This window comes from Nicotiana tabacum, chromosome 19 (genome assembly GCF_000715075.1).
Source record: "Nicotiana tabacum cultivar K326 chromosome 19, ASM71507v2, whole genome shotgun sequence".
In the NCBI taxonomy this organism is placed as follows: Eukaryota; Viridiplantae; Streptophyta; class Magnoliopsida; order Solanales; family Solanaceae; genus Nicotiana; species Nicotiana tabacum.
Window position 1 is genome coordinate 31,652,759 of NC_134098.1, and position 25,422 is coordinate 31,678,180.

Below are 25,422 nucleotides of genomic sequence, written 5' to 3' on the forward strand. Positions count from 1 at the left end.
TGTGCAAAGCTTTATGCTTATGACTAAAGGTGTCCGTCTTAAAGTATCCCATGGGGTAAATGACAATAGTAATTTTTACCTTCTCAAATAGATATGTTCATGCATTTACCTACACTGGCTGTTAATTCAAAAATATAAAGGAAGTAAATTGCCTATGCTGTTTCATTTTTCTTAAAATGTGTTTTGCAGGTAAAATTGTTACAAGATGTTGGTTTCCATGGCCTTGGTTGGCACCAGCACAAGCATATTTTAGCCTTTATTTCAGGGCTGCATCAGGTGACAATTCGTGACTATGAAGATTCTGGTTAGTACTTGTTATGGTCCTTCATACTTGTATTTGTTTGGTTTTACTTTTAGTTCAAGCCAAGATATCCTACATCATATTGGTTATTGGACTCTATTTGCTTTAGTCTGGCGGTGTTAATCTTTTCATCTATATATGCTGTTTGCAAGTGACGTTTGAAAATTTTCGTGTTTGAAAAATCTCTTTCTCCGTGCCAGAAGGAAAGAACCCCTGCGCTTTGATCAATGAATCCCAAAAAGATGTTAGAAGTCTAGCATGGCGGCCAAATGGTGGGAGGACACTTTCTGTGGCCTGCAAGTTAGTATCTTTAGTTTGTCATATCTTAGATATCCTAAATCTGTCAAATCTCTCATATTTGTTTATACATACTTCATATGTTCATTTATCTGATGGTTGTTTCCAACTGCTTCACTGTATAGGCGTGGCATATGCATTTGGGCTGCTTCATATCAAGGCAACGCACCTTCAGTGAGATCAGGAGTCACATTGGGCACTCTCTCTAGAGGCTCAGGAACTAAATGGACTCTTGTGGATTTTCTTCGAAGTCCTGAACATGAACAAATTACTGCACTTTCCTGGAGCCCAAATGGAAGATATCCTAAATTATTGCCTAACATATCTTTGTTGTTCTTGCAAACTTTACCTCATTCATGGACTTAAGTGGGACATTATGTTTTATTTGATGAGTAGATTTTATGGTAACCACTACCTGAAAAATAGTTGCACCATAAAGATGCACGGATAAAATTTCATTCGGTTGATAAATAAGGCGATATTAGGATGAACTTTGCTGAACTAAATTAGGACTCCTTTATCAAAGTAATTTAAAATCTACACATATCATGGTTTGTAGGATGCATTTGCATCTACTAAAAGTATATCCTTACTGCCAGATCATTCTGGGTATTTTTCCGTTTTAATTCAAAGCAACTAATGCAGAATTTTGCTATCCCCTCAACCTCTCAAATTTTCCCTTCTCTTGCATTAATTTTGTCATATGCATATTATCTTGTGATTGACATCAGAATAGGTTTCCTGGTGATGCTGATCTATGGTCATGACAAAATTCATGTCCTCACCATTTCACATGTTAAAATTTTTCAATATGGTGAAATAGTGTACATGGTCATAGCAAAGGCATTGTCCAATCCGCTCTCTTGTTGAATGAAGCTTCTTTGCGCACATTCTTATAATACTTTGTTCCCAAATCTAACCAAATTAGTTGCTTCCCTTGAGGTGCTTCCATATTCTTTTATTATGAGCTCAGATCTTCTGGATTATAACTCTAAAGTGATTAAAATTTCTTTCATAAACCATTTAATTTCAGTTTCATTTAGTTTTTTTCCCTCTCCTGTGCCATGTTACTCGTGTAATACACAGGCTCTATCTCATTGTTATTGTGAGAAAGTGATATGACAGTAGTGTAGTCAGGTAGATGTAAAATGGTAGAACATTACTTTTGGAAAATAAGTTTACTTCAGATGATTAATAAAGGGCCTGACAATTATTGGTTTAAGAATGGAACTTCTGATGATTGAAAGCTTTCCTTGACCTTGTTTACATATTTGGCATCAGCTTCATTTGAGAGCTCTTCATTCATCATATGGGATGTTGCTCAAGGTATGCAACTTTTTCTACTTGTTTAAGTACCAGGCTCTGTTTCCTCTGTGCCTGTAACAGGTTGGCAAATTATTCTCAGTTCTTAGCTTGCTCAGAGCATATCACGATTTTTTTCTTCACCATTAAAATTTTCTTCCTGCCTTTTCTCTCTGTTCCTTTTTTCTCAACCTCTTCATTTGTGGGCACGACAAGAGTGAGTTGCTCTAGTGGTGAGCACCCTCCACTTCCAAGAGGTTGTTAGTTCGAGTCATCCTAAGAGCAAGGTGGGGAGTTCTTGGAGGGAGGGAGCCGAGGGTCTATCGGAAACAGTCTCTCTACCCCAGGGTAGGGGTAAGGTCTGCGTACACACTACCCTCCCCAGACCCCACTAGTGGGATTATACTGGGTTGTTGTTGTTGTTCATTTGTGGGCATAACTTTATCTATTTGATGCCTGGAGTGATGGTGATTAATGATAGCATTTACAGCTTTTGTTAGGTGAAATGTACGCAAGCCTTTTTCTTTCGATTTCTTTTAGTTTTCTTTGCTCCAGCTTCAAAAGGCTTGGTCTCTCTGAAATTCATGAGGCTCGGAATGATCTTATCTTTGATGATCAACATGACAACATCAAGGCATACTATGACTTTAAAAGAAAATCTTTTTGACAATGGAATTCAGCCCATGACGAATTGAAGATTCCTGAATATTATAAAAGTTAGACAAGTGGTCCAGAAGATATGCAAAGGGGAGAAGGTTTCTAGGGAGTAGTCTGCTAGGAAACCAAAAACTGATACCTCTGAGAACGCTGATTCTATGTACCTGAGGACATCACAATTTGCTTTTTCAATATGAGTTCTGGATGATCCTGTTGCTCAATTTGAAAATGTTTTTTTCTTTCTAGAAATTGAGCACTGTGTAAGAGATGGTCTTTCAAGTTTGAATCTCTTTTTTACTTCAATATCATTGTATTGCCAAATCAAGGGGAGGTCAATGGTATTTCATCCTCCCAGTAATGCTGACATTGACAGTATGTAGAAATGTTCTTCCTGAAGTGTAAAGTAAAATTAAGCAAGTTATCCACCTTTACTTTGTGGCATATCTGGAAATAAAGAAAAGAAACTGCATAAAAAAGAAGAAATGAAAGGAGGGGGAAGGAGAATAGTATTGATTTTTCCGTGTTGGTCTGGTATCGAAAGAAGAGAAGGAACGATATCTTTTAACATTGTTACATTCTAATAAATCTTCATTGTGCACAACGTTAAATCTCTCTTGGGACTATGAGAAGTTTTATCAAGAGGGATTTGTTCTCTTGGAATTCTTCCCACTTTTATGCTGGAAAGATAAGCCTCTTGTTCTTATTTCCTGTATCTCCATAAAACTTTTGCAAGTGCAGGAACAATCTCTTGGAACACTTTTCTTTCCCACCTCCCCGCTTTCAGTGAAAATATGCTTGTAATGTCCTTAATTAGATAAACCAGAACGGGAGCTATTTCATAGTGACTGCGTCTTGGGGCTGTTAAAGTGCAAAAATGAAAGAGCTTATAGGTTAACTGGTCTATATATGTTTGCCGTATAAGGGGGATTAGCTTAGATGTTTGCTTATGCATATTTATTGAACTTTCTGTATCCTTTTTTTTTTTTGAGATGTACTGTTTATATGTATACAAAATATTACAGTTTTATATATGCGCATGTATGTGTGCATTTATGTATATTTATTACAGTTTTAGGGTTTAAGGTTTTAACTGATCTATATATATGTGTGTGCGTGTGTATGTGTATATTATGTTACAAATTTGTAGTTCTAATTTAGTTATAAGCTTTAATGCATTTTACAGGAGTGGGAACACCTATTCGACGTGGCTTAGGGGGCATATCTTTGTTGAGATGGTCCCCGTCAGGAGACTATTTCTTCTCTGCAAAATTGTAATGTGACTTAACTAAATTTCTGAATCTTGTCTGTACATGAATGATGCTTAAGTTTTGTTTACTCTTTTGCTGATTATTCTCCCCGGTCTCCTCTCTTTTCACAGTGATGGGACATTCTATCTCTGGGAGATTAACACATGGACATCAGAACCATGGTCCTCAACAGATGGCTTTGTCACGGTTAGCTGAAGCAGATATTATCTTTTCATCTCATTTTGTACTATATTGTTAATTGAGATAGCTCTTTGATTTTTTTGTTTTCTGCTCCTTTTGGGTCTTAGGATCTTTCATTAACATAACTATGAAATTTAGTAAAGTCATTTTGTTTTTGTGCATGGATGTTCCTTTTGGATTATGCTTATTCAGAAGGCAAAATAAGATGGTTAGAGAGTGAACGCATGGTCTTTTTATGAATTTCGGTTTAATCTTCAAAATTAGAGATGCACTTTTCCCCCTCTCCATTATGTTTCTTCAGTAATGGTCTGTGGATGGATAATATGATTGGTGCAATTCTGGATAAGATAAAAAAATTCTGGATAACATAAAAAAAAATACTTATCTGATGCTCTTATTGCAATTTATGCCCTGTTATTAGGCTTTAGAGGCCCTGGTTTGGTGCGTTGTATGTTGATTTGCTATACTGTTTTGTGGACTATTTTAAATTGTATTGCTGGTCCATTGACACGTTTACACAATCTAACTTTAATCATGTTGCTCATTATCAGGGAGCAGCTTGGGATCTTGATGGTAGTAGAATACTTATTGCTTTCTCTGAATCTTCAACCTTGGGTTCCATTCACTTTGCAACCAGGCCACCATCTCTAGGTGTGTGGGATGTTTTCCAGCTTCCTTTCTGTTAATATATGTTTTCCTTTTATATCAAAGCTATAGTAGAAAGAAATTTTTGAATAGGCCAAATACATAGACCCCTGAACTTGTCTGGATATTTCATTTAGCTGCCTAAACAAAACCTAGGACCATTTGAATACTTGGCCTCTATGCCAAGTCTCAAATTGTGCCACTTAGACACATCTCGCTCAAACAATCAGCCAAGTAAAATGCATGTAGTTCACACGCGGTGACGTGGCAAAAATGCCAATTAACCAATGCCTCATGGCTTTTGATCCCAAATAAATTTTAAAAAATCTTTTGTACCCAAAAAAATTACAATTTTCATTACCAAAAAGAACTATAATGTTCATCTCCTTCCCTCGTCAACTCATCATCTTCCCTATTTAAAAAGAAAAGATCATTCGTATCATCCAACTTCTGCACACCCATAACCCATACACCACCTTCTCTGCCTCTTTGTTGCGATAACTCTACAAAGCTCCCCTTTTTTCATCTCCATCTTCACCAAAATATTCCTTACACTTTCACAAACTTCAGATCCAAAACAGAGCACTCTGCACTCTCTGGCAAAGGCCCATCTGAAAAGCAACTTCACGGGAAACAGACCCTAGAAGCTCGACCACTTCATCTCATGGTTGAACTCCAAGATTTCCACAGTTTCCACCATCATCCCACCTCCATATCACTTTGATTGGAGCTTCCAACTGAAAGTTCTGTGTTCTTCTCTGGAATTCCATAGAGATGGATGAACATGGCTGGAGTAGCAGAGGCAATCTGATGTATAGAGGAAAAGGACAGCGGCTTGGTGGTATTTTTATGGACGAATGCTGGCTGGTTTTAGATGAATATGGGCGGAGATGGTGGTGATTTGGTGGAGGTGGTGCAGTGTTGGCTATGGAGCTGCTGTAGGTGGAGGACATGGTGATGGATATGTTGAAGGCGCAGGAGTAGGCGGGAGGAGCTATGGTGGTGGAGGTAGTGGCTATGATGGATGGTGGTGGCGCCAGAGAAGATGAACTTGAGTGGACTATGATCAAGAGGCATGGATTGTTGTTTTCTTGAGTGGACTTGGCCGTGAACATGTAATTGAGTGCCAGTTGTGGAGACTCAATGATAGAGCTAATGAAAGATATTCTTGGAAGAAACTCCTTATGCATAAGTAAGCCTATCCAAAAAGGAAATTTCAGAGATGTACCTTCGGAAACTTGATTATCTGGCCAATGACAATTTTAGTGTTTTTTTCCTGCTTCCAGTTTGATTACTGGATGTTGCTTTTGGTTTGGAGTAGTGAGAGTAAATGGGATTTAACAAGCTTCCTTAAATGTAACTAGATATCCTTTGTGGTTTTGGAATGATTATTATTCAATGTTTTAAAAGGCATTTCCACGACACATTGCACCCTGAGGAGTTTGTAAGTTAGCCTTGGGCATCCATCGATAGGTGAAACTTCACCAAGGCTGAGGAGTTTGTAAGATAGCCTTGGGCATCCATCGATAGGTGAAACTTCACCAAGGCTGATGCTTTTCATGCACATGTATAAGCCTTAGGATTTCACGCTTGTCTTTGAGTTGTTTTTGCCCTAGTCTTGCACTTTGCTTGTAGTAAAGATGCATACCTCCTCTAGAGACTCTTTATGAAATATCTCAATGTAGTATGATCGTCTGCTGACCAGGTTTACTAATCCCTATAGGTTATGAAGTCATCGAGTAGAACATGGATAATGAAGATTTTGGTTGACGATTAGTTGGAAATCTTTGGGAAATATTAGAGAGAAGGAAGGAAATATCCAAAAAATCGAGAGGAAGGGAGAAAGAGTTTCTAGGAAGATAAATATGTGACAATCGAAGGAGAGGTTATTCTGAAGAAAGAACACAAGAAAAGGAGGGTGCTGCTAGAGACCTAAGGTTGAAGCTAATACAATTTTTTCCTTTGTATTGTGCATTGGCAAGTCATCTTGGTCCAATAAGCATATACTTAATTATTTGCTAAAACACCCTAATTTTGGGTTGTCCAACATAAAAATCCACACTAGCTTTAAATTTCTTCAACATCTCTGTTACATGGACCTGGGTATGGCCATGCATCTCTTATTGGGACAGATAAGCTTGCGGTATCGGTACATTCATTTTCTTTTTGATAAGGTGAGAATGGGTACATTAAAATTTTAGTAAGTTCTAGTGTATTTTAAAGGATAGGCAACAATTATTTCATAGCTGTTTGAAATTTTCTGTTGAAAAATATAAATGATGCTTTTGGAAAATTAATGAAATAAATGTTCGACACATAGGGTCAACAATTTTGCCCGTAATCACCTCGACTTCATGTTTCTCCTCTTATTGAGAAATCCCCAAGGGCGTAAGGCGCATGGTTTGAAACTCGGTGGATTATGGGGTCCACCCCTCTACTCTTCTGACTTCTCCACCATGTTTTTTCTCCTTTAGAGACGTCTTTTTCAATTTATCTGCTTTACAAAAGAAAAAACTAACAGAAAAGAAGGAAAAATGAGGTTTGAGGAAAATAAAAATAAGAGTTCATTTATCCTTTTAAATGAACTCTTATTTTTATTTTCCTCAAACCTCATAGGCCTGCGTACATACTATCCTCTCCAGACCCCCACTTGTGCGATTACACTGGGTCTGTTGTTATCCTTTTAAATGCTTACCCATTTTATATTCTGATGAATGTAGATGGCTAACATTGTTAACATTGTGACAATTCTGGATATAGGAGACTGGAAAATCCCCCCCCCCCCCCTCTTTCCCGGGAACATCCCACCAAAATAAGGAAGAATCTTATTATGCTGTGTGTAAATTGAAAGAAGGTTACTAATGTCCTCGTGTATTACCTCACAGACATAAAATCTGGTACATACTGATAAGCGGCTCTCTTTTGCCTTTCCTTTTAGTAATAACGGTGCATCACCAACATCGTAATTCTTAGGTTGAGAAGAGATATTTTTGATTTGTAGGTGATGAAGTTGTCCATTTTACATAATATTCTAGATGCCTGTACCTCACTAGTGTTGTATCTAGTTTTAAAAAGAATCTAGTTGTGTTTTAGGGTCTTAGAGTAAACAATAATACTGGTGATGTAGCGTACTGAAACAAGGTAGTTATCACACTGGCTATACTAGAAAGTACCACCAAAATGAGGTCATTCTCTGTTTTGTGGTTAGGGCGTGAAGTAGAGCCTAGATTATGCTGAGAGTTTCCTGCATTTTATATACTTTGGCTGATTCAGTTCCTTTCGTTGAGTCTATTATACTGAACATATTAACTTTGGCCTCAACTGCTAAAGGTTAGTTTCTCGCCGTCTCTTCCGCTGAAATTACACATCTTCTTCATACTTAAGCTTTGTTGATTCCCTTTATTGCTGAATTTCCTACTGTGTTTCTCGTTTGATGTATACTTTGCTGTAAGTTTCTTTTAAATCTGGAGGATTTCTGTTCCAAAGTCAAAGCAACTTGGGATGTCCAACATTACTTTTAAGATGAGAAAAGATGTAGTATCTCATTTTAAGAAGCATTTGTACAGTTAGCGGCTTAAGCTGAAAAAGAATTTAAATATCGGTGTTAAAAATTCGTTTAGTAATATACTGTTCATTGAGGCTGAGGTTGGAAACTGGAAAAAAAAAGGCAGTCCGGTGCACTAAGCTCCCGCTATGCGCGGGGTCCGGGGAAAATATTCTAGGAAGACTAGAATAAAGATGCTAATCAGAAATAGATGTGCCAAGTTCTGGAGGATCATAATTAGGGTAGCTAACTGCAAAGAGGCTGGATATTGCTGGACTGTTAGTACTTCGTTTTGTGTGTCAATGCATCAATAATTATGTTTAAATAGGGTGGTTCTGTTATAAAGAATGTGTGCGGTATCACTTTTTTTCCTTACCTTTTATTTCTTACGTAGTCTCTGACGATTTTCAGGACTTTAGGTCCTATTCCTATTTCAGTCTTTCAGATTATTCCTAACATCTTTCTGTGATCAACTTCTCTTTTGGCGTCCAATATACAGGCTCACTAAGGGTTTTGGTTCTTAGTAGTAGTGTATAAAGCAATCATCAATTAAACAAGGTCCCTGCCTGTTAGATGTTCAGGATTTAGCTGTTTCTCCCTTGTTTGACAGTTAGTGTAATAGTAATTTGAGGAATTTACCTAATCTGTTAGGTTGCTTATTAGTTTTTCACAAGCTTGATTTTTGTTGTCTCTTCTACTATTCTGTGCAGATGCTCATCTTATACCTGTTGAGTTGCCGGAGATACAGTCCTTGACTGGCAGGTACTGAAACTAAGCTTCAAGTAAGGTGCAAATTTCTTCTAATAATTACTCAATTTTGTCACAGGTGTTTCAGGGTGTTGTATAACATTTAGCTTAGACTCTCATCTTGGACGTCAAATTCTATGTTTGGTTTTTTATTTTGTTTATCTTTCTCCATTTAAGAAATTTGTAATGGTTGTCCTCCAAAATTTGTTTTCAACTTGTTTTCTCATTAGAGCGAAACCTTATTTCTTTTGATAAATCAAATGTATTCCATTGATGATGCACCAAACATCGTGTACTATACAAAAGTGTCATGTTTCGAATGAGCTTTCGGCATCTCAAAAATCTAACTAGTTATGCGAATTGGTATATGTCCTCTTCACACCAAAAACACAAAAGAAATAAGAAATAACTTTGAATCTTCACATTGGATTTTCAACACCGTCAAAAATTTTGCTATTCCTTTCTCTATATTACACAATAGTTACATTAGGCTGCTGTCTTCCATATCCTTTTCTTTTGAGCATCCAATTCCCTTGAATATACATAGTTATGTAATTAATATGTAATTAGTCCTAGTCCCACTTGGAATAGGAGTAGGATATATATTATATATAGTTATGAATAGGGCTCATTGTATTATAATTAAGATATCAATAATATATATTTCTCCCGTGCTTTCTCACATGGTATTAGGGCGGAAGTGAGAAAATTGTTGTGCGTCATTCCAGCGATATTGGGAAGAAAAAAACCCATCGCCGTGCCATTTTTCCGGCGACTTAAGGCTGTCCGAATAAAAAAAAATTATTATCCGTCACTGTTGTGCAAAAATCAACACCACCACGAGGTAGATCAGCCTCCAGCGACCTACCCATAAAAAAATCTCCTGTAGAAAACCTCCCACACGTGCTGGTCCATTGTTTGGCGATGACTCTTCAGGACAGTGTGTTTCCTTCGCAATTCCGAGCCTACCCATCATATTTCCTTTTTATGCTAATCACTTTCAATTTTTTCCGGTTGCTACAGTGATTTTTCAAGCAGAAACAATATTTTTTCGGCAAAAACAGTGGTTTCTTCCCTGTTTCAGTGAGATATTATTGGTTATTTTTATTATTTGTTTCTAGACCTCTCTCCAATCTAGCAATATCTTTGGGATTTGATATATTTGGTTCTAAAACACGGGTTTTGGAAATCCAAGCTTCATGATTACTTCAGATCCCTTAATGGGAAGTTCAAACTATTTAGCTTGGGCTTCCTTTGTTGAATTGTGGTGCAAGGTCAATGTGTTCAAGGCCACTTAACCAAAAAGGCCAGTGAAGGAGATGAAAAGGCCAAGGCACTTTGATAAAAGATCGATGCTCAATCATGTAGTATCTTGTGGCGATCTATTGATCCCAAGCTGATGCCTTGTTTCGTCCATTCTAGAAATGTCCTTTAGTTTGGGAAAAGGCTCGCACTTTATATACTAATGACATATCTCGTTTCTATGATGTGATATTGCGAATAACAAACTTGAAGAAACATTAATTGGATATGCCTACTTATTTGGGACAAGTACAGGTAGTCATGGAGGAATTTGAGAAGTTGATTCCAGTTTCTGTTAGTATTGAAAAGCAACAAGAGCAACGATAGAAGATGTTTCTAGTTCTTACACTCGCTGGATTTCCTAATGACCTTGATTCAGTGTGTGACCAGATTTTGGCTAGTCTGACTGTCTCTACAATTGATGAATTATTCTCTCGATTACTTCGCCTTGCTGCAGCACCTAGTCACCGAACGATCTCATCACAGACAATTGACTCCTTTTCGCATCCCAGACGGTGGAAAATCGGGCATCTTAAACTATGGACAATAGACGTGGAGGAAGTCGATTTGGAAGATCTCGACCCAAGTGTTCTTGTTGGAATAAACTTGGACACATTCGTGAAGTGCTATTCTCATGGTCGACCACCAAAAAATACTTATGTTGCTCAGACTGAGACTACATGTAATCGGGGGTTTTCTTTATCTGAAGGGGAATATAATAAGTTCCTTCGGTAACGAGCACGTAAGCAGGCATTTCCACAACTAGCCTCGGTTGCTCAGAGTGATACTTTTGTTGCTGGTAATTCTTTTGCTTGTGTTTCCTTGTCAAGTACTCTCGAACCGTGGGTCATGGACTCCGGTGCTTCTGATCATGTCTCTGGTAATAAATCACTTTTGTCGAATATTGTGTATTTACAGTCTCTTCCCGTTGTTACATTAGCCAATGGGTTCCAAACTAAAGCAAAAAATGTTGGACAAGTTAATCCCCTATCTTCTGTCACTCTAGATTTCGTTCTTTATGTCCCTGGTTGTCCTTTTAGTCTTGCATCTGTTAGTCATTTGACTCGTGCCCTCCACTGTGGTATATATTTTATTGAAGATTCTTTTATTATGCAGGACCGCAGTACGGGACAGACGACTGGCACATGGCGTGAATCACAAGGTCTTTACTATCTTAACTCAGTCCATCTACAACATGTCCAGTTACAGATTCTCCAGACCTAATTCATAAGCGTTTAGAACATCCGAGTTTATCCAAGCTTCAGAAGATGGTGCCTAGTTTGTCTAATTTGTCTACATTAGATTGTGAGTCGTGTCATCTTGGGAAACATACTCGAACCACCTTTCTGCGTAGTATTGAGAGTCATGCAGGGTTTGCTTTCTCTTTAGTTTATTATTATATATGTGGTCCTAGCGGAGTCAGTTCAACCTTGGGATTTCGTTATTTTGTTAGTTTTATCGATGATTATTAAAGATGTTCTTGGCCTTACTTAATGAAATGTCGTTCTGAGCTGTTTTTTATATTCCAGAGTTTTTGTCTTGAAATAAAAAAAGTCAATTTAGTATTTCTTTTCGCACTTTTCGCAGTGATAATGCCTTAAAATATTTATCCTCTCAGTTTCAGCAGTTTATGACTTCTCAAGGAATTGTTCATCAGGCATCTTGTCCTTATACCCCTTAGCAGAATGGGGTTGCAGAGACCAAGCATGGACATCTCATTGAGTCGGCTCACACACTTCTCATTGAGTCTCATGTTCCAATGCGTTTTTAGGACGATGCAGTTCTCGCGACTTGTTCTTCGATTAATCAGATGCCTTCTTCTCCCTTCCAGAATCAGATTCCGCATTCAGTATTGATTCCTTAGTCACCCTTATACTTTCTTTCCCCTCGTGTTTTTGGGAGCACATGTTTCCTTCATAATTTAGTCCCTGGGAAAGATAAATTAGCTCCTCGTGTTCTCAAGTGTGACTTCCTTGCTTGTTCTAATGTTCAAAAGGGATATCGTTGCTACTTACCTGATCTTCGTAGGTACCTTATGTCAGCTGATGTAACATTTTTGAGTTTAGACCTTGCTTTATCTCTTCTGACCACCTTAATATATCTAAGGTCTTACCTATGCAGACTTTGAGGAGTTTACTATAGCTCCGCTTACACCCTCAGCCATAAAAGTCTTACCCATACCAACCGTTAAGGAATCTAGTGCTGCTCCTCTTAGATCCCCAGCCACTAGAATACCACTCTTGACTTATCGTCATTCTCCGCGTCCAGCATTAGGCCCAGCTTATTCGCGTCCTGCACCTGACCATGCTCCTACTATGGACTTCTTTCCTCCTAGTCCATCGATTGCACTTCGGAAAGGGATACAGACCACACTTAATCCTAATCCCTATTATGTCGGTTTAAGTTATCATCGTCTGTCATCACTCCATTATGCGTATGTATCATCTTTGTCCTCTGTTTCCTTCTTTAAGTCTACAAGTGAAACACTGTCTCATCCAGGATGGCTGATGGCGACATGCTATGATTGATGAGATATCTCCTTTACATACGAGTGCTACTTGGGAGCTTGTTCCTTTTCCTTCAGGTAAATCTACTGTTGGTTATCATTGGGTGTATGCAGTCAAAGTTGGTCCAGATGGCCAGGCTGATCAACTTAAGGCTTCTCTTGTTGCCAAAGGGTATACTCAGATATTTGGGCTCGATTACAGTGATACTTTCTGTCCCGTGACTAAAATAGCATCAATTCGCCTTGACCTCTCTATCAGTTAGACATTAAGAATACTTTTCTCCACGATGATCTTGAGGAAAAAGTTTATATGGAGCAACCACCTGGTTTTTGTTGCTCAGGGAGAGTTTAATAGTTGTGTGTGCAGATTGCGGAGGTCACTATATGATCTAAGGCAGTTTCCTCGAGCCTGGTTTGGTAAGTTCAACACAATTATTCAAGAGTTTGGCACGACTCCTAGTGAAGCTGATTATTTTGTGTTTTATTGGCATTCTGCTTCAAATTTTTATTTTTATCTGGTGGTTTATGTTGACGATATTATCATTACAGGCAATGATCAAGATGGTATTACTAAGTTGAAGCAACATTTCTTTCATCACTTTCAGACTAAGGATCTGGGCAAATTAAAGTATTTTCTGGGTATTGAGGTCGCTCAGTCTAGCTCAGGTACTGTGATCTCACAACGGAAGTATGTTGCTGTAGACCTGTTGACACTTCTATGGATCCGAATTCTAAACTTCTGCAAGTACAGGGGAAGTCGCTTAGCTATCTTACAATAGATAGACGACTGGTTGGTAAATTAAATTACCTCACAAAGACTAGACCTGACATTTCCTTTCCTACAAGTGTCGTGAGTCAGTTTATGGATTTTCCCTCTGATAGTCATTGGGATGTAGTTGTTCGCATTCTTCGGTATATAAAATTAGCTCTGGGTAAAAGATTATTGTTTGAGGATCGAGGCGATAAGTAGATTGTTGGATACTCAGATGCTTATTGGGCAAGATCGCCTTCTGGTAGACGTCCTACATCTGGATATTGTGTTCTACTAGGAGGTAATTTGGTATCTTGGAAGAGCAAGAAACAGAATATGGTACAAAAGCAGAATATCAAGCAATGACCGGCAACATGTGAGCTAGTTTGGATCAAACAGTTGCTCAGGGAGTTGACATTTGGTGAGATTAGCCAGATGAAACTCGTGTGTGATAATAAAGCTGCCCTTCATATTGCATCAAATCAGGCGTTCCATGAGAGAACTAAACGCCAGTGTTATTAAAAGCGCACGCTTCCCGCTTAAAGCGCAAAAGCGAGGCGAGGCGAGGCGAGGCGAGGGGTCTGTGCCTTTCTGCCCTAAAGTGCGGCATTGGTAAATAAGCGCACGCTACACCCTAAAAAGCGAGAAGCGAGGCGATGAAAAAAGTGCAGAAAAGCTCGTTTAAGCGAGGTCCAGCGGCTGCCTAGGGTTTTCTTAAAAAAATATTGCAAATACACTTGCGCACACTTCTTCCAAACATCTGCTTCTCTGCAACAAGCGACGATTGCAACGTTCGACTCTTTCTCTTCCGCTCTTCAGGTAAGATTCTCTTCGTCTCTTCTGCTTTTCTTCTCCTCTTCTCCTTCAGTTCTTTCTTCTCTTCTCTTCCTCTTCTGATTTTCTCTGCTTCACTGTTCACTGTTCGACTCCTCTCCTCTTTTCTCTTCTTCTCTTTCTATTCTTCTTTTCTATTTTTTTCAGTTCTTATTTGTCTGTTCTGTCCTGTTTTATGCTTGTGCTTTCTGCTGTTCACTCACTTCACTGTTCATTGTTCGACTTCTCTCCTCTGTTCTTTTCTTCTTTTCTATTTTTTTCCGTTCTTATTTCTCTGTTCACCCCTGTTTTGTAATTTATGCTTGTGCTCTGTTTTTTTTTAAAAATTTCTGTTGTTCACTGTTCACTGCTCTGTTTTCTGCTGTTCACTGTCATGCCATGTTTTAACAATTCCTTTTGTGATTTGGTTTTGCATTTACTTAATATGTTATGACTTTTGAGGATTATTGACTATCTAGTTTTAGTATCTATTATTTACTTCTTAATTTAAGAATTGAAACATTTGCTTAATATGTTATTTGTTTTTGAGTTCTTGGTCATTTATCTATGCCTATTTAATTTTTTTTTATTTATGTGTTATATTGCGCTTCACATGAAAAAAGCGCGCGCTTAGCTTCACGCTTCTCGCTTCGGTGAAGCGAGGCCTCCTCGCTTTTTTCCGCTTCTCGCTCTCCAAAACACTGCTAAACGCATTGAGATTGTCTCTCACTTCGTCAGAGAAAAAAATACTCCCAGGAGATATTACTACAAAATTTGTGAAGTCGAATGATCAACTTGCAGATATTTTCACCAAATCCCTCACTGGTCCTCGTATTAGTTACATATGTAACAAGCTCGGTACCTATGATTTGTATGCACCGGTTTGAGGGGAGTGTTAGATAGTTATGTAGTTAATATATAATTAGTCTTAGTCCCACGTGGAATAAGAGTAAGATATGTATTGTATATAGCTATAAATATGGCTCATTGTATTTGATAAATGGATATTGGGCCTAACTCAACCCCAAAAGCTAGCTCAAGAGGTGAGGATTGCCCAAGACCATATAAAGAGACCAAGGACCTCAAATCCCTGCGATGTGGGACAATTCAACACCGCCCCTCACGCCTAGGCCTGCAAACTGGAGCGTTGACCACATAAATGGGGGCCAGCATCGGTAACAATAATTGGGATGAGCCTGGCTCTGATACCATGATAAATGGATCTTGGGCCTAACTCAACCCCAAAGTTGCCCTTCGATGTGGGACAATTCAACCCCCCTCCCCCCCTCCCCCCCAAGCCTGCAAACTCTAGCGTGGACAACATAAATGGGGGCTTGGTCTCCTTATATAATCCTCACCTCATAAGCTAGTTTTTGGGTTTGAGTTAGGCCCAAGGTCCATTTATCATGGTATCAGAGCCAGGCCCATCCCAATTATTGTTACCGATGTTGGGCCCCCATTTATGTTGTTCCTTCTCTCCATAACACTCAGAGTATGTGTTGAGTTGTCTTACATCGGAGGGATTTGAGGTCCTTGGTCTCCTTATATGGTCTTGGGCAATCCTCACCTCTTGAGCTAGCTTTTGGGATTGAGCTAGGCCCAATGTCTATTTACCATGGTATCAGAGTCAGGCCCATCCCAATTATTGTTACCGATGTTGAGCCCATTTATGTTGTCCACGCTCCAGTTTGCAGGCCTGGGCATGGGGGGTAGGGGGGGGGGTTGAGTTGTCCCACATCGGTGGGATTTGAGGTCCTTGGTCTTCTTATATGGTATTGGGCAATCCTCTCCTTATAAGCTAGCCACTACCACCTTGTCCCTAATAATTTCGTTCCTAATCTTTTCTTTCCTTGTATGCCCATACATCTATCTCAACATCCTAATTTCAACACCTTCATCTTCTGGATGTGAGGCTTCTTGACAGGCCAACACTCAGCCCCATACAACATTTTCGGTCTAACCACCACTCTGTTAAACTTTCCAAGTTTTGGTGGCATAATCTTATCACATAGAACCCTATAAGTGAGCCTCCATTTTATTCACCCCGCTCCAATTCAATGAGTAACATCCTCTTCAGTCTCTCCGTTGCCTTGGATTACAGACCCAAGATACTTAAAACTATTCCTTTGGGGGATGGCATGAGTATCGATCTTCACTTCCACTTTTGCTTCATGCATCTCATCACTGAACTTGCACTCCAAGTACTCTGTTTTCGACCTGCTCAACTTAAAACCTTTAGACTCTAGTGTCTATTTCCAAACCTCCAACCTAGCGTTAACCCTGCCTCGCGTCTCGTCAATCAAGACTAGCAAATAACATGCACCATGACACCTCCCATCCCCTTGTACGTGTCACGTCAGCACATCCAATGCCAGGGCAAACAAAAACGCCCCATGTCCATTGGGAAATGTTCTGAGTCACTATTCGCAATCCTCATCCGAGTCTTAGTTCCCTCATACATGTCCTTAATTACCTTAGTGTACGCTACCGGAACACCACTAACCTCCAAACATCTCCGTAGACCCTCCCTCGTGACTTTGTCGTAGGCTTTCTCTAGGTCAATGAACACCATATGTAAGTCCTTTTTTTCCTCCCGATATCGCTCCGCCAATCTTCTCACAAGGTGAATGGACACACTTCCTCTCCACCACCCTCTCACAAACTTTCATAGTGTAACATCGACTCGATACCCCTATAGTTGTTGCAATTTTGGATATCACCTTTGTTTTTGTACAACAGAATCATCAAACTCCACCGCCAATATTCGGGCATCTTCTTCGTCCTGAAAATGACATTAAACAAACCAGTAAGCCACTCCAAGCCTACTCGACTCGCGCCCTTCCAAAATTCCACCAGGATCTCGTCAGGCCTAATCACCTTACCCCTGCTCATCTTTTGCATTGCCCCTTAAACCTCCTCAACCTTAATACGCCTACAAAACCCAAAATTAGTCTGGCTCTCTGAGTTCTCCAACTCACAGAGCACGATGTTCCTGTCCCCTTTCTTGTTCAAGAGTTTATGGAAGTACGTGTGCCATCTACGCCTAATATACGCCTCTTCCACCAATACCTTGCTATCCTCTTCTTTGATGCACTTCACTTCGTCCAGGTCCCGAGCCTTCCTCTCTCTAATCTTGTCTAACCTGTACAGCTTCCTATCACCTCCTTTGCCCCTAAAATCCTCCTACAATCGTTCAAATGCTGCAGTCTTCGCCGCCGCGACTGCTAATTTTGCCTCTTTTCTAGCCTTCTTATAACACTCCCTATATGTCCTCTTCTCCTCCTCGTCCGTGTTCTCCACTAGCTTCAGATATGCCGCTTTCTTGGCTTCCACTTTACCTTGGACTTCCCCATTCCACCACCACTTCCCTTTGTAGTCTCCCGAGTATCCCTTCGTGACCCCTGGCCCCACTCTAGCAGCTTCCCTAATGCAGTTCGCTATCTTGATCCACATACTACTCGCATCCCCATTACTCCAATCCCCCATAGCTAACAACTTCTCCCCCAACTCCTGAGCTTTGTCCTTAGTCAAGGCTCCCCATTTGATCTTAGGCTGACCGTACACCGCTCTCTTCTTCCTTGCTTTCCTGATCTCCAACTCCATTTCCAAGAGCCTATGCTGCGTCGATAGACACTCACTTGGGATAACCTTGCAATCAGTGCAAAGATCCCTATCACACCTCCTGAAGAGAAGGTAATCAATTTGAGTCTTGGCTACCTTACTCTGGAAGGAAACACGTGTTAACTACCACCAAGTCAAAAGCTCTAGCAAAATCTAATAGCGAGGTTCCTCCCTCGTTTCCATCTCTAAAACCGAACCCGGCACGCACCCCGTCATAACCCCTAGCAGTCTCCCCAATATGGCCATTAAAATCACCTCCTATAAAAGCTTCTCGGTGTGCGGAATACCACGCACAACCTCGTCCAAATCTTTCCAGAAGCTCCTTTTCACCTCCTCGTCCAGGCCCACTTGAGGTGCGTAAGCACTAATCATGTTTAAAGTGAACCCGCCAACCGCTAGCTTAATAGTCATCAACTTATTGTTCACTCTCCTAACATCCAGCACTAGTTCCCTGAGATCCCTATCAACTAAAATACCTACATTGTTCTTGCCCTTAGCACCACCTGAATTTTAAACCCGTTAACATCCCGAGCTTTTGTACCCACCCATCTAGTCTCCCTCTTCTGTAGAATCTTCCCTAACTCTATAGACTTACCCGTCAATATCCCTATGTTCCAGGACCCCACTCTCAGCCTAGTGGATCCCCTACCCCCTTACCACCCATTCCCCCGACCCTCCGTCCCACCCGAGGACATAACCTTACTCTACCATCGTTCAGTGCATCCATTACACAAGCAAAGAACTAGGCTAAGGAATATAGACTAAACTACAACTACTAGAAATGTAGACAAGCAATCAAAGTTTAAGTATAGACTAAAACAATTTTAAGCACGCAAGAGATACAAATGACTCAACTAATGGCAGAGAAAATGTAAGCTAGTTGAAGTAAATACAATAGTCAAGGATAAAAGGCAGACAGACAAATACCAAAAAGCGAAATAACAAATTTTAAAGCCAGAACAATAGAACTTGGAGTTAAACTGGGGTGCCGAGAAAGATGTTGCCATTCCTTGGGGAGCGAATATGGGGCTGGATGGGTCTGGACTCTAGTCGAGGACGCCTACACAACGCAACAGGACCAACAGAAAGGAAAATCTGGAAGTTCCCACGCGCCCCGTGCCGCCTCTTGCTGCCCGCGCGTGTGCTTCATGCGCCTCCCAAGGGTTCTGCTGCCGCTTCTAGGGCTAGAAATCCGACGAGCAACATGAGAGAGAAAGGGGTGGAAGAGAAGATAAAGAGGGTGCCGCCCTCTTTTGCCGCTGCTGCTAGGGCAGCATGACTCGACGAAAGAAAAAAGGGGGAAGAAAAGAGACGGGGGCATAGAAGAGAAGAGGGGTAGAGGAGGAGAAAGAAAGAGGAAGAAGAAGAAGGGAGAAGAAAGAAGAGTGGAGGAGGGGGGTTTTGGGGGGGGGGGTCGCCGATTGGGAGCCGACGCTAGTAGCGAAAGGGGGCGTTTGTGTAGCAGAGAGAGAGAGAGAGAGACGTTAGAGAGGCGTTCTAAATCTGATAAAATAGAAATACTTCTGATAGCACAATAGTAGGAAATAATTTACCTACAAACATTAGATAAGTAGGGAAGAAAAGCCAAATGCTGTTTTTAATATGATAGTCAACCTATCCGTGAGGAAATCTTCCACGCTAAATAGAGTAGTAGATAAACGAGGGAGAAGTTACACAATGAAGGCAAAGATAATGAAAAACGAAAAATAAATTACAGAAAGGAGAGAGTGGTATGCTGCAAGTGTTGTTTAACTGAAGCTCCATAATTTGGTGCACGAATATTGGTTACTTAATATTTGATGTTCAAGCCGTTAGAGAGCTTATCTGAGGCAATTTGTTATGTTGGTTCGCTTTGAAAATTTTGAAATTTTGGAGGCCCAATTCTTTCTCAAATAGTGGCATTTAGAGGGGAAAATGGATGAAAAGTTGTCGGCCATAATTCTTTTCAAGTTCTGATTCAGTTTTATTTGTTTGATTGTTTTTGCAAAAACATGTCAAAACTGAGAAATGATTTTTCAATTTTTTGGATAACTTGAAAAACAACTTTTTCATCTTTGAATTTTTTCAAATTTTCAAGTTATCCAAAACCCTGAATTTCTTTTCAAGGTTCTGAAAAAATGGGTAAATATTTTTTTTTTTGCGCAAAGACTATCAAAAGAACAGATTCAAGCCCCCACGCCATGCAAAGCAAAGCCTGGTATTAAAGTGGAGAAGGGTAGAGGGGCGGGCCCATTATCCACCGAGTTTCGAAGGCTGCGGTTGGTCCAAAGGATCGGCCCCAGACGGATTTCTCGGTCATCAAAAAAAAAAAAAAAAAAAGACTATCAAAAGATTAGATGTTAAAGTAAATTGATCAATATGCACCTGATTTTAATTTGTTTACCTTGCTGTTTCTTCCGGTGCCTCGATAAGCTAATCCTAAATGTAAAGCATCAAGAAGGTATTCATTCTTCTATATTGGCGTAATACATCGACATCCCCTTAAAGTTATCCCCACTTTTCACTTACACACTTTATCTTAAGTCTGTTCCATTTAAACACTTTAAATAGGTCTTTACTGTGTCATTTAGACACAATGCGGTGACATGGCAAGGCAAGTGTTTCTCACATTTTTCAAGCGCGTGAAATCATCCCAAAAAACAAACTCTACATATTTTTTGCCGGAAAATAAATAGCTTCTGCCGGAAAATTTTCTAGCGAACTTGTCTTTTAATTTTTCAGTATTGTTCACACGATTATTACCGTATACTCCTTCAGATTTGGGTATACTACTACCAACAACTTTAAATCCGGCCACCACCATAAACTTCTCATTTTTCTTCTCGTTTTTAGATCCGATTGCTGCAATTCTAGCCAGAAGATTCAACATCGGCAGGTGCTTCTCAGCGGCCACCTTGTTTTGTTGAGAAAAACAGAAAAATAATTTTTTATTGCTAAAGAAAGGAAGAGCGGTTATAATTTATTAGGCAGGAAGCTTAGAAGCTTCGAGATCTGCAGCTTGTTTAATCAAATTCTAGTCACTTTCATCAAGAGCCATTTGAATCTGCGACGATTCAAGTCATCAACGATGGCCAGCATAATTTTCCTCATTCCCAAATTCCTTTCGTCAATTGTGCCGTTGGGGTCACAATCGAAGGTCTCGAAGATGGAATCGTAGAGGTGGGTGAGTTCCTCCGGCGAGGCTGCAACGTCGACGCCGAAATGAGCCTCTATGTGGCGGAGAGACTCGAATGCTTTGTGAAGCTCGGATTGGGATAAAACGTCGTCGTTGTTGAGGTCCAAATCGGTGAATCCTTTATCGATTGCCTTTGCAAAAGCTGCTTCGTCGTTCACGAATTGTTGATCCGTCTTATGGTCACCACTCCCATTTTGTGTGTGTTCAGCTTCACGTATTTCTTTTCCTTTTTTCAAAAGTTTTTCTTAATTCCGCGTGTCCCTATTTTGTTCGTCAAGCTGGCGTGTGAATTACCCGCAACTGTTGGGTTTGGCTGCCTGTTAATTTTGTGTCTAAATGACACAGTAAAGACCTACTTAAAGTGTTTAAATGGAATAGACTTAAAATAAAGTGTGTTAAGTGAAATGTCTGGACAACTTTAAGGGGCTGTGGATGTATTATGCCTTCTATATTTTAGTTGAAATATTTGCATGTCCAACTTGGCAGAAAAGAATTGCAGCCAGTTGTATACTCTAATTTTGAGCTTCAACTCCTAAAGCATAAAGGACTTAACCACAAGGATTTCTATCCCCTATGGATGATTCTATTCTGCATGTCTCAACTTTTATCTACTCTTGCTTGCTTTGCTTTTGTATTCTACATATACTCCATCAGTTTACGCTTTTCTCCGAGCACTTTTTTTCATTCTGTTTTCATTTCAGTTGAAGTGCAAGGCTAAGAAAATGATTAAACTCTATATAAATCCAGTAGGCCCAGTGTTATTAAAAGCGCACGCTTCTCGCTTTAAGTGCAGAAGCGAGGCGAGGCGAGGGGTCTGCGCCTTTCTGCCCTAAAGCGCGGCATTGGTAAATAAGCGCACGCTTCACCCTAAAAAGCGAGAAGCGAGGCGATGAAAAAAGCGTAGAAAAGCTCGCTTAAGCGAGGTCCAGCGGCTGCCTAGGGTTTTCTTAAAAAAATATTGCAAATACACTTGCGCACACTTCTTCCAAACATCCGCTTCTCTGCTACAAGCGACGATTGCAACCTTCGACTTTTTCTCTTCTGCTCTTCAGGTAAGATTCTCTTCGTCTCTTCTGCTTTTCTTCTCCTCTTCTCCTTCAGTTCTTTCTTCTCTTCTCTTCCTCTTCTGATTTTCTCTGCTTCACTGTTCACTGTTCGACTCCTCTCCTCTTTTCTCTTCTTCTCTTTCTATTCTTCTTTTCTATTTTTTTTCAGTTCTTATTTATCTGTTCTGTCCTGTTTTATGCTTGTGCTTTCTGCTGTTCACTCACTTCACTGTTCATTGTTCGACTTCTCTCCTCTGTTCTTTTCTTCTTTTCTATTTTTTTCCGTTCTTATTTCTCTGTTCACCCCTATTTTGTAATTTATGCTTGTGCTCTGTTTTTTTTATTTTTAAATTTCTGTTGTTCACTGTTCACTGCTCTGTTTTCTGCTGTTCACTGTCATGCCATGTTTTAACAATTCCTTTTGTGATTTGGTTTTGCATTTGCTTAATATGTTATGACTTTTGAGGATTATTGACTATCTAGTTTTAGTATCTATTATTTACTTCTTAATTTAAGAATTGAAACATTTGCTTAATATGTTATTTGTATTGAGTTCTTGGTCATTTATCTATGCCTACTTAATTTTTTATTTATTTATGTGTTATATTGCGCTTCACATGAAAAAAGCGCGCGCTTAGCTTCACGCTTCTCGCTTCGGTGAAGCGAGGCCTCGCTTTTTTCCGCTTCTCGCTCTCCATAACACTGAGTAGGCCTAATTTACATGAGTCAGTGTATATTGGCTCTCTGGACTACTTGGAGGAACTGGCTGTGTATGTAAGGAGGAGGATGCCCATTTTTATATGTAATGTATGATTTGTCGCTGAAGTTTTCTCCTTTATGCAGTCGAGGAATTGATAAGATGGCATGGGATGCTTCAGGAGAGCGTCTAGCCTTATCTTATCGAGATGGGGATGACTTGTACAGGGGTCTTATAGCAATATATGATGTTAGAAGAAGTCCACTGATTTCAGCATCTTTGGTGTAAGTTGGGATTTCTTTGTTTATCTATGCTTGTCTATTATTATTGTTTGTAGTATTAATTGGTTATAGGTTTCATATATGTGGTGGTTCTGATGGAGATAAATCTGTTCACATTTTACTGGATTGTATATGAACTTAATTTTATCCTTGGTGTTCTAACAACTTCTATTTCTTTTATTTATCCAGTGGGTTCATTAGGGGTCCTGGAGATGACCCCAAACCAATAGCTTTTTCATTTCATGACAAGTTTAAGCAGGGGCCATTGCTTTCTGTGGTTAGTTCCGATACACTCTGGAGTTCTTCGTTATAGTACTGCTCTTTGTTTAATATTCAATAGTTCATTCCACCACTGTAATTGCTATAGATCTCCTCGACACCATAAACAGACGATTCTAAAGGGCAGGATATGCACGAATCTGCCTATGCTATCATATTGTGAATTTTGTAGTTACGACTCTTCAGTTCAGTTTGCTTCATTAGCTTTACATAAGTTTTGGTTCTAGACTAAATAAGACTTTTGTGCAGTGTTGGAGTAGTGGATTTTGCTGCACCTATCCCCTCATATTCCGCTCACATGTTCTTCCATAGTCAAGGTATATAACATCGGAACTGAACTTGTCATCTGGATGCATAATTTTTGAAAAGGGAGTGCTGTCTGTAATGGGAAAATCAAGGGGTAAAATGAAAGAGTTGTAAGTTTGAACCACTGATTATTTCAGCCATGTAATTCTTTTACTTGAATTATGCAATACAGCAAAACTTTTACAATCAACTGTGACATGAGGAAAACAATTTCATCGAAGATTATTATAATACGGAGCTTGAAATGCTAAATTGAAGGATCCGATTTCAAAATTCAAGATGGATTATCGTCAATTCCTTAGGAGATTGCAGGGCAGGTTATTTGGCAATTAAATCTTTACCTTAAACAAATGGAAGCACTTTATGACTTTATGTTTCTGCAGAGAAGTTCCTACTTTATATACCTATGTTTGGAGGGTTTAATATAGCAGTGGAATTGGATGTGCTAAGAGCTATAGTTTCCTTTTCCATAGAGCCTCAGCTTCCTTATGCTCTATGTCGCTTCCATCAGTCTCGTCTTCAGTTCAATTTGTATTCCGTTTGATGGTTATATACTCCAAACGGAAGCTCTTTAATTATAAGAATTGTATCTTTTAATCTTTGTACTTGGTGCTCACTGATATTTTTGTTTTCCTTTGTGTTTCTTGTGTTTAGATTTTATCCCCTGAAGTTCTTAACTTGATGCTTAAATCTCTCTAGTTTCTAAAATATGTTCAGACCCCTCTTAATTTTTTGGACTAAAGTGACTATGCTCGAGGCCTTTCTTTTACCTTTTAAGATTAAGAGAAATTCAAGCAAATATCACATTAAAAAAATATTATTACCAAAATACCTTTGCTTTCTTTTGTTTTCACTTTCTTTCTTTTATTTTTTATTTTTTCTTTCTTTTATTTTGTCCTATTTTCTCATTGCTTTTTCACTTAGGTTTTTTTTTCTAGTAAAGTCTTCTACTCTTTTCAGTTTTTTATTTGTTTTTTTATTGTTTTCTGTAGCTGTTCTTTTTATTTCTTTCTAGTGAAAATCTATCATTCTTTTTCAGTTTATTTTTTTCTTGTCCTTATTTTTTTGTTATTTTCCACTTGATTCTTTTTTTTTTTTTTGAAATTTTATTCTCTCCAGTAAAAATTGTTCTAAAATATTTTTTACTTTTTTTATTTTTCATTATTTTTTGTTGTTTGTAGTAAAATTCTTCACTCAAAAACTTGTCACTCTATTTCATGTTTTTTATTCTTTATTGTTAAATAGGCGAGTCCTAAAATTTGTATTAGACATCTCCCTTTATGTTTTTTGTTTATTCACCTTTTTCACTTTCTTTTATTTTTTTCGTTTTATTGTTGTTTTATCACTTTCTTAAAAAAATAAAATTCTGCATTCTTTTTTTTATTTTATTTTCTTTATTTTTTTCTTTTTATTATTTTTTCTAGTAATAATCCTCAATTTTTTTCACTTTATTTTTTCTTGTCTTTATTTTGTTAATTGTATTTTACTATATTCCGTAATTTTCTTAATTTTGGTATTCCCACTAGAATATTTTCGGTCCAAAATATTTGTTAAGTTTTTTCATTTTTTTTAATTGAGTTTTTTCAGTAAAATTTCCCTGTCCATAATTTTGTTCATTTTTTTGTTATTTCTAGTTAAATGGGCAAGTCCTAAGAGTAATTATAATATATCTTGCTTCAACAGGTATCACGGTAACTTTAGTAT

The 25,422-nt window shown here is 38.9% G+C and overlaps 1 protein-coding gene across 4 annotated transcripts in view; it reads left to right on the forward strand.

Moving 5' to 3' along the window:
• Positions 1 to 24,317, forward strand: part of LOC107784604 (aladin) — a 47,521-nt gene extending 23,204 nt beyond the window's left edge. For 3 of the 4 annotated variants that reach the window (XM_075239818.1, XM_075239820.1, XM_075239819.1), the window contains 12 exons: positions 190 to 304; positions 502 to 601; positions 724 to 897; positions 1,866 to 1,924; positions 3,741 to 3,828; positions 3,936 to 4,011; positions 4,557 to 4,656; positions 8,905 to 8,956; positions 22,999 to 23,136; positions 23,323 to 23,410; positions 23,662 to 23,729; positions 23,891 to 24,317. In XM_075239818.1, coding sequence (XP_075095919.1) covers positions 190 to 304; positions 502 to 601; positions 724 to 897; positions 1,866 to 1,924; positions 3,741 to 3,828; positions 3,936 to 4,011; positions 4,557 to 4,656; positions 8,905 to 8,956; positions 22,999 to 23,136; positions 23,323 to 23,410; positions 23,662 to 23,724 — 1,053 coding nt within the window. In that variant the 3' untranslated portion in view covers positions 23,725 to 23,729; positions 23,891 to 24,317. Of the gene's footprint in view, positions 1 to 189; positions 305 to 501; positions 602 to 723; positions 898 to 1,865; positions 1,925 to 3,740; positions 3,829 to 3,935; positions 4,012 to 4,556; positions 4,657 to 8,904; positions 8,957 to 11,359; positions 11,406 to 22,998; positions 23,137 to 23,322; positions 23,411 to 23,661; positions 23,730 to 23,890 lie in introns of all 4 variants that reach the window. The other variant, XR_012703256.1, reaches the window with a different exon arrangement.
• The last annotated feature ends 1,105 nt before the right edge of the window (positions 24,318 to 25,422 follow it).